The sequence below is a fragment of the Aulonocara stuartgranti genome (genome assembly GCF_965226115.1).
Source record: "Aulonocara stuartgranti genome assembly, chromosome: 8".
Classification (NCBI taxonomy): Eukaryota; Metazoa; Chordata; class Actinopteri; order Cichliformes; family Cichlidae; genus Aulonocara; species Aulonocara stuartgranti.
The window spans coordinates 22,545,314-22,559,874 of record NC_138959.1 but is presented as its reverse complement, the minus strand read 5'-3'; the positions used below and the strand labels follow the sequence as shown (position 1 = coordinate 22,559,874).

Here is a 14,561-nt window from a genome sequence, read left to right as displayed (position 1 = left end):
AAAATCTGAGTTACAAAGTACAATGGAAAACAGAGTTAAGGCAGTAGACGGCTAACTTTTAGAGTGCACTGAAAGCAATAAGATAAGAAACTTCGTGTTTCTTGAACATTATTTCAAATATGTTTATGTCGGTACGGAAGTATTTAAGAGTGACTCTGTGGCTGCTTGTCCCAACACCCTGTTTACTTCACCATCTCACAGCCTCAGGCCATCACTCCCTTATTTAAACAACCCCTGCTCTTCTTGGCCTTCTCCTTACACTTCAGTGTGGTAGCCAGGAGCAAGCATGTTGCTGCAGACACCCCTGCAGCTTATCTAGATGCCTTTACAGCACTGCGTGTGATTGCATGCACATTTCTGCACACGCACATGTGTTGCAGTGGAAGCGCAGAACCTGCATTGGGAAGGTTAGCAAAGCTTTATCTCTGATACCAGGTTGTACAGTATGCTAACTGTACTGGATGAAGGCTGGGACATTTGTTGTTAAACACGGCGTAGAGATAGGTGGCATGTTTTTCAGGATGGTCAGGTCTGTATACATTAATGCTTATGCAAGAGAGAAGAATAGGGAGCCAGCTCTGTTTTTAAGGTGGAAGGCTGATATAAACCAAGACTAGTCTTGAAAGCGTTTTACATTTCCTGCCTTCCCAGTTGCAAACTTGTCTCTGAGGTTTTCTGTGCCAAAAAACCTGGTTATGCTATGATAATGGAATTGAGATCATTTGAAACTTTGAGCTGGAAAAACTTGCTTGAGTGTGGGCTGCGAGAGCAACACGAGAAGGAGGATGGGGATGTCGTAAAGAGCGGGGGGAAGAAGGGAGGTCATGTCTGAAATGGCTGTATTGCATAATTTCCCAGAGAGGGAACAGAAGGATAGTGAAGGAAAGTGGAAAGGAAGAGAAGAGGGGGTGTGTCACTTGGACTTGAGGAGGTGAGGTTTGGAATCGGCTTGTTTTTATTCTTGTTTTAGAGTGCAGAGGAGTGACCAAAAGTTTCCCTTTTCTTTTTAAGAAGAGCTTAAAACTCGTTCACGGAACAGTGTATGGGTGGATCTTGTTCTTATCCAGGGAGCAATAAGACACAGACGCACAGACCTACACACGCCCTTTCTGTTGGGGCGTGCATGCACTTGTAGACAAGACAGTTCAGAGAAAAGGACTGTGAGGTGGAGTACCTGTGGAGTACCAGCTCCCTGTGACAGCATTACTGTGGCTTTTCTGCTGTCGGACTTCTCCTCAGACTCCTGTGTTTTCTCAAATGAACAACGCTGGCTGTCTTTGGAATATGAATCCATAATCTTGCCAGGAAGGTGAAGTCTCCCTTCAGCATGGTGCAGAGGGATATGACTATCCAGTCAGGTAAAGCCCATTTGAGTCTCTAGTCCTCGTGCATTTTGTTTTAAACTTAAGGAAACAATTGAAAGTTTGGTCTACCTTAAGATGGACCTTAAGGTGAAATACATGTGAAATCTTTAATCATGCAAAGTGCCACCTTAGATTTTAGCTGCAACGCTGCAACCTTTTGGATATATATAATCATGTGTATGCAGTACATGTGTGTAAATTAGATCCGCAGGGCACAGAAGCTAGGCGGGGCTGTGAGTCCAGGTTTGTAGAGTGTGCCCTAAGTGGAAGTTAGGGGGTGAGGGAGCTGTGCAGGTTGGAAGAGGGAAGAGGAAGGCTCAGCAGCTGTGAACTGTCCAGCCAGGGCAGCAGTTCTGCCCGAGGAGTGACTGCAGGCAGTGGGCCAGGATCCGGGCGAACTTGGAGAGTCAGAGGTTAGCTGAGAGAGGAGGGATAGAGGCATATGCCGGGCTCACTGATGGAGACTGAGGCTGGGGGGAAATTAGGTTAGAGGCGTCACTGATTTTGCTCTGGATTTAAGCAGAAATGACCTGCTCAGTCAGAACAGATTGTTCCAGATCACAATGTAAACTACGTCTACTGCCACTCAGAGTAGAAAGAGGTTTTTAAATGATAAATGGAATGAGACAGTGTCAGCGCTGTCTGCAGCTGACAGCTGATTGAAGAAGCAATATACCTGCAACTACTAGATGCTGCAATGTTTGCTATGAATTTAAAACCTGCAGAATTTTCTGTTACAGGCACAGAGGCGAGTTCAAACTGTCTGATCCAGAAAAAGCCTCCATGTTTTTAAATAACCTCTTGTACTTTCTGGTCACTTAAACCATTTTGACCTTCAGGACTTGACTGCAAATGACCCCTTTACAAACTAGAGGTAGTTGCAGACTAAGAGAGGTTGTCTGCTAAAACATGGTCACGAAAAGGGTGAAATGTAAGAGTGGAGCTGATAGCCTCCTGCTGAAATTCCTTGAAGTGAGATTTTGGATTTGCATCCCCGTGTCATTCAGACTTGTAAACAAAGACAGATAAATATCACATGCTTCTTCATCTTCGACACATGACGGGCTATAGATTACATTGGGATGTAGGGTCTTATTTGCATGAGGCTGAAATGATCAGTGTGAAAAATTAAAAATGTGAATATAATGTGATCCCAGACACTCATGCTTTTGGGTAGTAGTTAGGATATTTATCATTGCTGAGGCTAGCCTAGCCCAGCAGTGATTCAGGGGAGGCTGCTGGTACTGTTATGTAACCTACTGGGATGCTGCCAGCAGCAGAGACCCCAGATCATTCTGTCAAGCTGAGAGTAGGAGTGAAAAGGAGAGGGAAGAATAGGATGGAGGGACTGATAGATGGCGAGAAAGCGAAGGAATAAACGTGGAAAGAAAGAAGAAGAAATGCAGAAAGAACTGAATATTCCAAAAGGTAGAAAAAATATAAAAATTAAAGAGAGGAGGGACGGAAGGAAAAGTTGTTTTACTCTTATCCCTGCAAACAGCTGCAACCGACACAATCCAGCTGCATGTCTTCTTTCTTTTATAACAGTAATTCTTTCATGGCTTTAGGTATTCTCCGTAATTCCCAAAAAATCATTAACACACATGAAATTATACAACATAATTGCAACAACACGCTTTTGGTCATATTTTCCCTGGACATGCTTCTTATCTTTATGCATGTGGTGATAGATAGCTCTATGCACATTGGAGTTTATGAAACTGCAGCACAAATCTGTGCTTCCTAGCAACACGGCAAAACAGATTGAGTCCAAACAACGGGACACCAAATGTCGTAGCTTTTGGTGAATGTAAACAGCATCCAGTCTAATAAACACACAGGCAGGAGAATATTTATGCAACACAGGCAAGTCCTGCAAGAAGCTTAGATCTTAAGTGTGTCCAGCACACCACGCACACACCCACAGGCTACCTGTGACTCACCCACACACACACACACACACACACACACACACACACACACACACTTTTCACAACTGGTGTCACTGTCAGAATCTGGACATGCTCTTCTGGGAATTGGTAGGCTTCCATTTTTTCATTAAAAAAATGTTTTTTGACTGTGTGTCCTGAGAGCATGGTATTTGAACAAGCACAGACACACACATACATCTTTGATTTACAATCCTGCAAATTCCTGTTAGATAATGAGAAGTGTGAGAGCATATCCAAAAAAACCTCACTCAGATCTGTTGCCTAAAGCTAAATAAAAGCACTTCGCAGGTCTGCTCGTAGCAACAAGAACACAATGCCTGCACACCCACAGGTACAAGCCCACTCATGTAGCTCAGTGATCTTTAAAGACACACAAGCACACATCTTACAACGTGCAATTCAGTTTCAAAGCTGACAGATGGACACACATTTACCCCAGCTAATATCAGTTTTTTATCACTTGAATGCAACATGCTGTGTACAACATGAAACCTTTTGATATTCTGCTTCACAAACACGGTTATGCTGCGGTGTGTATTTTGAGCACAGCTACAGCACACATTTGCACATTTATAATTGGTGCTGTGAGTAGCAAGACAGAAAATGAAGGCAATAGAGTGCTTTATTAATGAGAATGTGTGCTGCCTTCACATTACTGCAGTAGTTGTGCATTGTATGGCAGGGGTAATTGTAATCATGTATGGGAATAATAGTATTGGAATAATACTATATTACTAACATGGTACCAAACATACTAAACCCAATGTTATCCACTTAAAACTGGAAGTGTAAAATATGGAAACAAGGTAATCCCAGTGCAATGGGAAATAAACTGACTGGCTATCTTATTTATGCAATAATAACTCTGCCATAGACTGGCAACCTGGCCAGGCTGTACCTCGCCTCTTGCCCTGTGGCAGGTGGAACAGGCTCCAGCCTGTCATCGTATACTGGGTAAGCGGTTTAAGACGATGAATGAGTGGATGGACCGTGACAGTCAATCTTGCTGTTTTTCAACGCAGCAGCAAATTCCTAATTTATTTTATCTTTACATCTTTTCTTTTCTTTACGAACTACCACAAAATGGCCTTTTTTTTTTTTTTTTTTTTTTTTTTTTTTTTAAAAAGGTATTGAATACATTCAGTAAACTGGATGTGAATTAATTAGAAAATAACAATGGAAAACTACTGATTTCAATTTTTATAAGAAAAATCTGGCCTGACAGTTCAGTTCTTGGCCTATTCAAATTTTCTTTCTAGGAGTTTTAATAAAAGAAAAAGGTTATTTTTCTGCAAATTTATTTTAATTTAAAATCTGAAAAGAATTGCATGCGTCACACTTTAACATGTTTTACATGTCTTTGTCTCTGTAATTACGCCTCCTAATATGCTAGATGGCAATGTGGTTACTGTGCTGTGTTTTGGTTCTTCTTGTATGCAAACAGAGTTGAATGAACCCAGCAGTTCATGCAGAATTAGGAGTAATACATTATATCTTTGCTAAAATGACTGCAATGCAAAGAAGAGACAAGATTTTTGAACAATTTGAGTTTACTCACGACAGACTGAGAAAACTGCTCATGCTACACTGTTAAATTATTGCCTGTTGTGCTAGCATCAGCATTATAAGGCAGTCTGGTTTGGCTATAATTCTGCCAATGTGAAAAAGTGTATTATTACCAAACAGAATGTGTTGGGTTTTTTGGGTTTTTTTTTTTTTTTTTTGGGAAGGCAAAAGTCAAGTTGGAGTGGAATTGGCACAGAATTGCATAGATTTGAGGCTGACTGGCCCGACACCGATCATGGCCAGTCAGCTGAAAATTGGCAGATTCTGTTCATCAACCAATTGATCAGGGAATCTCTAAAATTATGCTAAGGTTGTGTAGTCCCTCACTTAGAGTTCCAGGCAAGTGCAAAACAAAAAAAAGAAACTGTGAGAGTGAAAACAAACGAAGAAGACAAGGCGAGCACGTAGCTTAGGTCACATTTTCCTCTAATCTATTACATCTAGTACTTCCTGAACAAAGACAGTCTGTTAACCAGCTGCAAGCAGGAGAAATAATTATGATTTTTAAACAATAATTTCTGTCCTACTTGCTACACTTGGATGGAATTGCACATGTACAGATAAATATCTGAACAGTTGCATTGTGTTTTTCAGCCTTTTTATGGTCACCTTCATTTGCATCCACATCTCCTTAGACCTTATATCTAGAGTTGTAATGATAGCAATCCACTCAACATCTTTTATCAATTGTCCTTTTTGAGCCTCTGAAAGTCTGCGCTTCAATCATGCCTTGCTTGATTTAAAATTCACTGTAGTGGTGTACAGAGGTATAAGACAAAAACTGTGTCATGTTTCAAAAACTCCTGCAGCTAACTGAAGGTTTAAGCTCCTGCTGTCACAGGTGCAAGCTGTGGGAACAAGTAGGCCCACAAACAGAAGGCATGTGCTCTATGATCATCACCAACCCGGTGTGCTCTGGTGTTTCTGAATAATAGAAGACCTATTAGCCTGTGACTCACCTGCCAACACCAAATGTGGCGCACTTAGTGTTCGCTGATGAATGTAACAGAGGTCACCGTGAACTGGCAGGACTCCTGTTTCATCAGGATGACTCAGACACGAGTCACAAGAATCAAAAATCAGGGCTGTAGGCTAGGATGTGCCTAGCATACATTATTAAAGCTATATGTGAAACACAAAAAGAAGAACCACCAACGTTTGTCATAACAAATGACAAATCTTAAGTATTTTCTCCCTGACATGTCACCTCTTTGGCTAAATAAACTGTAAAATTGTTTTAAGTTCCAGTAAGTGTGAGAACAGAGTTGTCTTTCTGCACAAACAAGAATATCTGTTGGCAACGCTCGATAACATCAAACCTTTCACCAATCTGCAGAGATTGGGAAACTCTCGTAGAGGTTATGTCACATCTCAAGCATTCCTACACTCGACTAAAAACAAAGCTGTGTGTGGCTGGATTGAATTTCTTGAGTTTGTTCTAGACTTTACAAAGTCATTTGAGGATTCTGCATTTTGACACATTTCTCTCTTGCAGGTTTATATGGTTTTGTGTTATGTCTTTTGCTTTTGCAATGAACGCAAACCACATTTAAAGTTTTGTGTGTCTGTTTAGTCACTGTGTAAAAAATCTGCCTTGTAATAGAACATGATAGATCTTTTTAATCAGCATTGCGACACATCTGCAAATATGTCATGTGGCTAATGATAAGTTTCCTTGAAAGCAAAGGTAGAAGAATGTGTAGCACTAGCAGCTAGCTGTCTATGAAGCTCTGTCGTTTCGTACGCTTGGATCTGCACCTGCATGTCACTTAAACTCTTGTAATAAATAGAAACCTGTGTCTCCAAAGGTCTGTGTCTAATAAAAACTCTGCTGAAGCAAATTAAGAGCCAGGCTTTTATTAGATGTTATATACAGTAACAGAAAAAGGAGAGGAGAGGATGAAGCAGAAAGAGCCCCATAAAACTCTAAAGAGCACCTGAAGGAAAGAGACTTGTAAGAATACAATCAGTAAGTATTAAAAAGACTTTCTCAAGCCAGAAAAAAATTCTCTATCAGATGCTTGTGAGCTGTAATGTGCACCCAGTCCAACAGTTTTTTAAATTTGTGTCCACTCTGTCTTTGTTTGCTGACAGCCTGCCCAGGAGTTTGTTGTTGTACATCTGAAGGAAGAAAAAAAGTTGTTTCCTCTGCAACTAGGGCAGGAGGTTAGGGGGTTTGTTACAATAAAAATTATTTTCAGATGTTGGAGTTATGTAACAGTGTTACGAAGCTGTCATCCCAGCACTGGGAGCACCCTTTCTGCTGCTCTTGCGCTCTGTTTTTCCCTCTGTTTCTCTGAAAGTCTCATTTTGCTGAACGCGACCTGAACCCCCACCCCCCGTTCTCCTCCTTACCCAGTCGTTTCTGTTTTACAATAAAGGTTCACAGAACCAGATGCTAACAGCTGCCAGCTGGCTTGTGGGTCTTTCGGTGCTCGCGCACTTATAGATGCTTCTGTTTCCTTCAACAGTATACAATTAGAGCTCGTTTAGACTACTTTTCATTGACATGATGTGACAGAGTGAGGGGTGCTGCTGCAAGCTGGTCAACAAAAGAACCTTTGACTGTGTTTAAAAGGAGTGGGCTTAATTAGTTCCACTGCTTTTAAAAGCAGAATTTATTTTCTCTTTCAGCCTTCTGATGAATAATCATGTGGGGAAATCAAATCAAATAAAGTAGTAGTATTTAAAATAGGCAGGACTTCAAACCTCTGAGCTCCTTAAGTATATGTGAAAAGTCAAAGCTACAAACCAAACCAGCCTGTAAAGATGCAGCTCAGTAGTACAGACTAGTTATGACTTGCTCCAGCTGTGACATTTAAGGATTATCGGTGGTATTTCAGGTAGATCATATTGGGGTTATATCTGATTAGGATCAGGGAAAGGTTTGTGCTTATTTTTTATTATTCTATTTGAACTTGTGCTAATTGAACCAATTAGTATTCTGTGCATTTGGATATCTGACTGTAGCACTTTGCAGTAGAAATAGCCAAATAAGTACGTTGCAAAGTATAACCTGTCTTTGAAGTTTTGTTACCTCTGACAGCTGACAAAAGCACAAAACTTGATTCCTCTTTGGAGTGAAGCTGAAGCTCAGCAGTAGGTCAGTCAGGGATTATGCATCTGATAAACCCGGGACTTGTACTGTTCCCTCATCCCCAAACATGTAAAGAGCTGCCTTTTCCTGTGAGTTTGCTACTTTAATTACAACTATAAAGTAAAGTAAATGATTAAGTTCAGCCTTGTTGGTGCATTTTGGGGTTTGTTAAAAATTCCACGTCTTTTCCTAACGATTACGCACATGGCTACAATGGCTAAAAGTCTCCTCGGTTCAGGATGACGCTGAGTAATCCCCTGCCTGATGTCAGTGTGTCCCAGGAAACAGTGCTGGTAAATTCCACAGAAGAGCGAGTGGGTGGGGGGAGACCAGGAAGTAAAAAGGGAAAAAAATTGCCTGTTTTCCTTGCTGGAATGTTAATGGCTGGTCTGACCTACGGTGGCCTGTCACTTGGCCTGGTTAGTTTCTTGGCAGCTCGGGTTTTGTTGAGTTCATCTGTTTAGTGCATTCTTTGTCCATCTGTAAACTTGCCTTTGACTAGAAAGGCATCAATTCAAACATTCGGACATCGTGAAAAGATACAAGTGAGGAGTTTTGTCTGGCTCAGTGCTGATAATGTTACGCAAGTTTAAATTTACTTGTGGTGCGTCTAGTTTTTATATAACGTTGTAAATCCTTTTGCACTGGACAAATAATCCCAAGCTATTTGATGTGTGTTTGGTGTAAAATGTTGCCTAAATAAAACACTCTGAAGTTAAAAGCGAGCTTAAACAGTGGTGGTCAGGTAGTGAATAAACATGCCAAAACATTCTAGTTAATCCAGTTGACGGCAAATTTGTAAGGTGAGGTCTTTGCCACTTTGTGGAAGAGGCGCTAGTTCCCAAGGATGTATTTATTCAGTCAGAATTCATTAACTCTTATTCGATAATTAACATACTTGGAATCTCGTTGCCTAAAATGATTGCTTTGAAGATGCGGACCAGATCTGCAATCGCCCAGTCAGTTACTGTCTTCAAAGTGAGTTTGAGGCATCAAGGCAGTGATAAGATGGCAATAAAATAGAGTCAGTCTGCTATCAGTCTGCTATCAGTTTGTGATTAATCAACAAGGAGACACAAACCCCTTCTGGATTGTGTCATGAAGGGAATTTGGAATAAAAAGGCTGCTGCAGTGCTAGCTGCTGTGATCAGACTGAAATCAGCTATTTCTATTTAATTAAGAAAGACTTAAAAATACCACAGAGAGGCGGTGTACCGAACGAAAAACACCATGGTGGACAAAGAATAGCGGAAACGGACACGTGTCTTTAAACAAAGGAAGTCCCAGAAATATGAATTACCACTTATAGTTTGAACTTTCAAATAAAAACTTAAATCAGGCTTTGAGATCAGAATTGAAGTAATAGGCTTCAACATTAAACACTCAAGAGTTCAACATTATATTCTTCTTTTAACCTTTAGACCAGATTATCCACTCCTACTAGATAATGTGTTTTCAGGTTTCCCCTCCATTAATTTGTGGACGTCTCTGACTAACTGTGAGACCTTCAAATCATTCTGTCTTCTTCACAAAATGCGTCTCTTTTTCTATTATAAAGTCACAGAAATGTTTTTAGTGAAGGATAAAGGAAAATACCCAAGGCCAAATAACTTCAGTGGAAAGTACTGACGCCCAACAACACCCATCAGGTCAAAGGTTGTAGAGTCCAATACTTTACTCGAGCAGCGGTACAGTTTGGACACAGTTTAAGCTTTCACCTCTCGTTGGAATCAGACCCTTTGGAGTTTGCAGTGCTTTGGTGTTTTTTTTGTGTGGTTATAGAGATCCTAGTATCAACTAATTCAAAGTAATTCTAAAGAAGATCATAACTCATCTATTAGTGTGGGTTACTGGTTACTACATAATCCTATTTAGTGGGGTAAATCCTGGGAAACTGTGAAATGTGCCTTCCACACACTGTGGTCAAGCTGATTTAAAACCATAAAATATTTGCCTGCATTACTGGCTCGCTCAGTACTGTTATTACAGGGGAATCGCTGCCCCTGAGGTTTTTAGTTATGTGAAATATACAGCTGGCTGTACTGTAGAGGCAGAAAGCTGGTTACAAATAGTTGAAATGTTAATGTAACGAAGGATTTATGATTTTGAGCTGTGGAGGTGTAAATAAGCCAATATGTGTTTAGCATGCTGTGTCGGTTTGTGATGTGTGCAGTGCTGAGATTCAGCCTACACAGCCATGTCCTAATCCCAGCGTGTGCTGTCTTTTCTGTGTTTCCTGCCCAGACTGTGAATCATAACAGCAGGTGGACTTTAATCTCACACTCATAACACACAGTAATTGTAGTCACCAGACAGGGTTTGTTTAAGGTGTTGTCTGTGTTTTCAGGTGCACTGCTGCCCTGTGTGATATCAGTGTAGTATGCTGTTCATTTCGAATTTGGTGTTTAAACCGGCTGCAGTTGAAGCCTCTCTGTGCTGAATGTATGGTAAAGTCTTCTTTTGTATCATAAAAAACTGATTTAGTTCAAGGAAAAGGGGCTTAAAGTTTTCTTGTATGTGTTTGGAGCTAGAGATGTGCATGCCTGTCTCAGAGTAACCTTACCCTGCGAGTGCACAGGTGATACCAAGCTGTATTTAGCCCCCTTATGGCCAGCTGGCCCTGCTATTTAAAACAGATTGAGGGGGAAGGGAGACTGTGGCCGTGGCGGCGTTTACCGTCAGCAGACAGTTTTGGTCAGTAGTGCTGAACTTCAGAAGAATCTGAACATTTTAAGACCAGGTTAGGACGCATTGGATAAGTCGCTGGTTGCACCAGACCAATTAGACTGTTGTTGCTTTTCTAAAATGTTTTTTCCAGTAAGAGTGCAGATTTGTGTTCGCTGTCTTCCCTGAAGGGCAAACCGTTTGGAAAATCTTTCAGAATTTCGTTGGTGATTGGGTATCAAATCAGCCACTCCAAAAGTCAGCCTGTGACTCATCCTGGTATCAGATTTACTCAAGCATCTTTGGCAAAGGTCGTTTATGGTGCACGGAATCATTTCTACCTGTCTAATAAAAACTGTCCATAGCTTGTCTGAGTCATTGTTTTGTTTAGCCAGAGGAAGTTTTTATGAGCCGATCTTCTGTGTTGTTGCTTTGATTTTGATCAGCTTGCTGTGTTTGGGTTGAACAGGGAGCAGGTTTTCATGTTGGAGCCCCCCTGAGCTTGTAACTGTGAATGAATGGCAACAGCTGAGCAGGAAAACTTTATCAGCAGCCCTCACTGTGTGTGTGTGTGTGTGTGTGTGTGTGTGTGTGTGTGTGTGTGTGTGTGCGTGTGTCTCCCTGCATGTGTGTGAGATTCAGGAGGAGCTGCAATCAGAGCAGTCTCACTGGGGAATCTCTCTGCTGAGCTCACTGCTGTCCTCCCTTCCTCAGCCGCTGGCCTCTTTTCAGTTTCCTCCCTTTAGCTCTTGTTCTTTCTATCCACGACTCGTCCTGTGGATTTCTTTACCCCGGCTCTCTGGGAAACTGCAGAACAGCGCTGTCGTGACTCGCCGGCTGTCACTGCAAGGAAAGTAGAGCACAGGAGGCAGGAGAGAGAGAGCAAAGCTGAGACAGCCCAATCGATTTCTTTGATACAGAGAAGAAGCACCGGGGATAGAAGGGCAACGGCGGTAGCTGTGCTTTTCTTTGTCATTTTGGTTTAAAAGGAGATATTTGTTTACTTGGAACGGAGTCTTCTGAAGCATTTGAATCACATCTTTCCCTTGAGAAGAGAGGACAGCTTTTGACACGTCAAGGGTGCCCTTCTTCAGGAATACGGTCAAAATCTGGGACTTGGGAGGAAATCTACTTTAAACCGTGGTGTTCAATGTTTACCTAATAATCAATCCCTATTCTGAATGATAATGCTGGACACCAACCATTGCCTGTCCTTTGAACCCTCCTCCCTGGACTCTCCTCCAATGGGAGATGACATGGAGAAGGAAGGACTGAAGATGGATCATGACAGACTTGTGTATCACAGCTTGAAAGAAGGTGGGCAATCTAGTCGGATCTGGAGATCTGTGTTGTGTTTTTGTTCCTGAGTTCACTGTACATTTTCAAAACAGGGCTTTATGGCCTAATACAAATAGCTAATGGGGTGTTGCTAAAGATAAGTGATAGAGTTTACTGGCTTGTGTAAGGTGGAAGGAAGTTGAAGTGGTTTTAGGTTCTTTCTGATAAACCCTTTCAATAGAGCAGACTTGACCACTGTGAATTCAGGAAGTGCTGACAGCCGGGCCTGTGACGTCGGGATAGCTTTGCTCAGTTCTTCAAGGTTAAAGCTTCCAAATAATATTTCAACTTAAAAGGTCAAGTTAATGTTTAAAATTAGTCAGTGTTCACCCCAAAAAATCATGCATATGTTTAAAGAAAGAACTGTGTTGACGTGCGTTCATTCACAAACAGCTTTCCCTAGTGTAGTTTGAATTTGGGAATATTGTAACTGTGGTGCAAATTTACAAACGTCACATAAATGCTCCACACCAGGCATTCATAAAGGTACAGACTTCAAAGGAAGACAGCTATAAAGACACTCTGAGTGTGCGCGCACGCTTATGTCTGTTCAAAAAGTGTGTCTATAACAGGCAGATTGTGGGTTGTAGTTTTCTCTAGAGCCACGCCTCCAAACTCAATGAGCGAGCAACACATTTGTCACAGGAAACCAAAAGCATGAATAAATAACATAAATAATAAATAAATATAACACGTCCAGGTGCCTTTGTGAGTTTCAGCTTGGGTTTTAGACCAACAGTGCAATGAAATGGCTTTTGTTATTTTTTTATAAGTCCTAGAGTCTAGGTTTTAGGGTTTACGTTTAAAAAAATAGATTAAACAAAAGTTTTATAGGATAAGAGGTAGAGTGAGGGTTCAGCACTTATTTGTGATGGTAAAACGTGGAATTTATTAACCTGAGAATGTGTTAATGTGAATGTGAGAGCCAAAAAACATGGCTTTGTGTGGATGTGTGCCCTCCGAACTGCACACGGATTAGGGCAAGTAACTCGAAGGGAAACTCCAGTAACAGATTTTAGCCCAAATATGAGAACTCCACATCCCAATATTGGAAGTTTGAAGTGGATCGTAGAAATGGAGATGCATGCACCTTACTTCACCTACAGTGCAAGTTTCAGCTTTTATCTTTTTACAGTAGTGTCTTATTTCTAAAGTATTTCGGGATGTATTAAATATGACTGTGTGACACTTGTTGCCACTGTGCATGTTTGGGATTTAGATGTGGTGTGCAAAAGGCTCAAAAAAACATGGCGTTCCAAAAAAATGAAGTCATCCAACAGTGACATACTATCAAAAATTAGCCTAATTTGGTATGGTCCGTGCAACAGTAAAAAGGCTTCACTTTGTTTATAACCAGCGTTATGAGCATGGACCAGAGTCTCAGATGACTGGCCGCAGATGAAACAAAACATTCCTGTGAGGTTAGAATGACTGAAGATGGATGGAGTCTAAAGAAAAGCAAAGGGATTAAAAAAAGCCATCAGTTAAAGATTATTAATCCCGGTGTGCTTTTTGCTTACTCTGAAGTATGAGTGACACAAACTGCAAAAGCTGCAAAAGCCTTTATCCGTCTGTTCTCACTTGAACTTTAAGGATGATTAGTATTCACCGCAACTCTCCGTGTTGTCATCCTGCTTCTCGGCACAGCGCAGCAGAGGAAAGGCAGCGGGAGTGAGTCCAAGGTGTGAATGGCCTTAACCTTGCATTGTTTCTGCCCTTTTAGCTCTCTAGCTTCTTTCCACTCTCACTGATGTGCGAAACATTCGCTGCAGTCATGCGCTGCGTTCGCCTCTCTGTTCAACACATGCAATTGAACGGTGCTACCGTGCGAAAGATGAGAACATCTTTCCCGATTAAAAAACATTTCCAAAGCCAGTGCCAAGCGTAACGTCTGTTCAAAGCGTCTGCAGGGCTCGTCTTTAGGTGGGTATGTGGCATACGCTCTGTGGGCCTGAAGCCTTTTGCCTTCATGTGTGTCACTCGGGTTGGTGCGCGCAGGCTTAGTCGTGCCAAGCCAGGGGTCTTTGGGGACAGTGACGAACTCAGACATGTTTAATCAGATCTACTGACACATGAGCACAGCAGGCTTAGCCCAGTTGGCCACCAGCATCCCAATTCATCCTCGTTCTTCCCTCCAATGTGACTTTTTACCTGTACAGCCTTCTTTTAGACAATTATGATGCCTTGAAACCGATCTGATCTTGACATTTAGGAAATAAAAGCTCTATAAGTTCAGGTAAAGATTTCATTATTGGTGATTTGTTATAAAGTTAAGCTTGTGAAAGGTTTAAAGAAAGCCATGACTTTAGTTGCCGGGGAGAAAAAGTGTTTTGTTTTGGGGGGTTTTATGTACACCCACACAGAGATCTTAGAAATAACAAATCAATGTGCAAATCATAGTGTTAGTTCTCTGACGTTTGCAACGACGAGTTTAATCAAAAGATCGAGTAAGCGAATTGTCTTCAAATAAGCCACCTGCTGTCATTTCCTCTGCTTAATCTAAAATCTTCAAACGCTTGCATCTCTGCCGTCTTCCTCTTTCTCCCTTGTCTGCCTTTGCTTTAACTTTTTATGAGTGTA

General features: G+C 41.4%; 1 protein-coding gene across 5 annotated transcripts in view; it reads left to right on the top strand.

Moving 5' to 3' along the window:
- mrtfab (myocardin related transcription factor Ab) overlaps positions 1-14,561 on the top strand; it is a 39,176-nt gene that overhangs the window by 7,072 nt on the left and 17,543 nt on the right. The window contains exon 1 of one of the 5 annotated variants that reach the window (XM_082543866.1): positions 947-1,358. The exons of 3 other annotated variants lie outside the window; for them this stretch is intronic. In XM_082543866.1, coding sequence (XP_082399992.1) covers positions 1,328-1,358 — 31 coding nt within the window. In that variant the 5' untranslated portion in view covers positions 947-1,327. Of the gene's footprint in view, positions 1-946; positions 1,359-11,376; positions 11,961-14,561 lie in introns of those variants that run through there. One more of the 5 variants, XM_082543863.1, reaches the window with a different exon arrangement.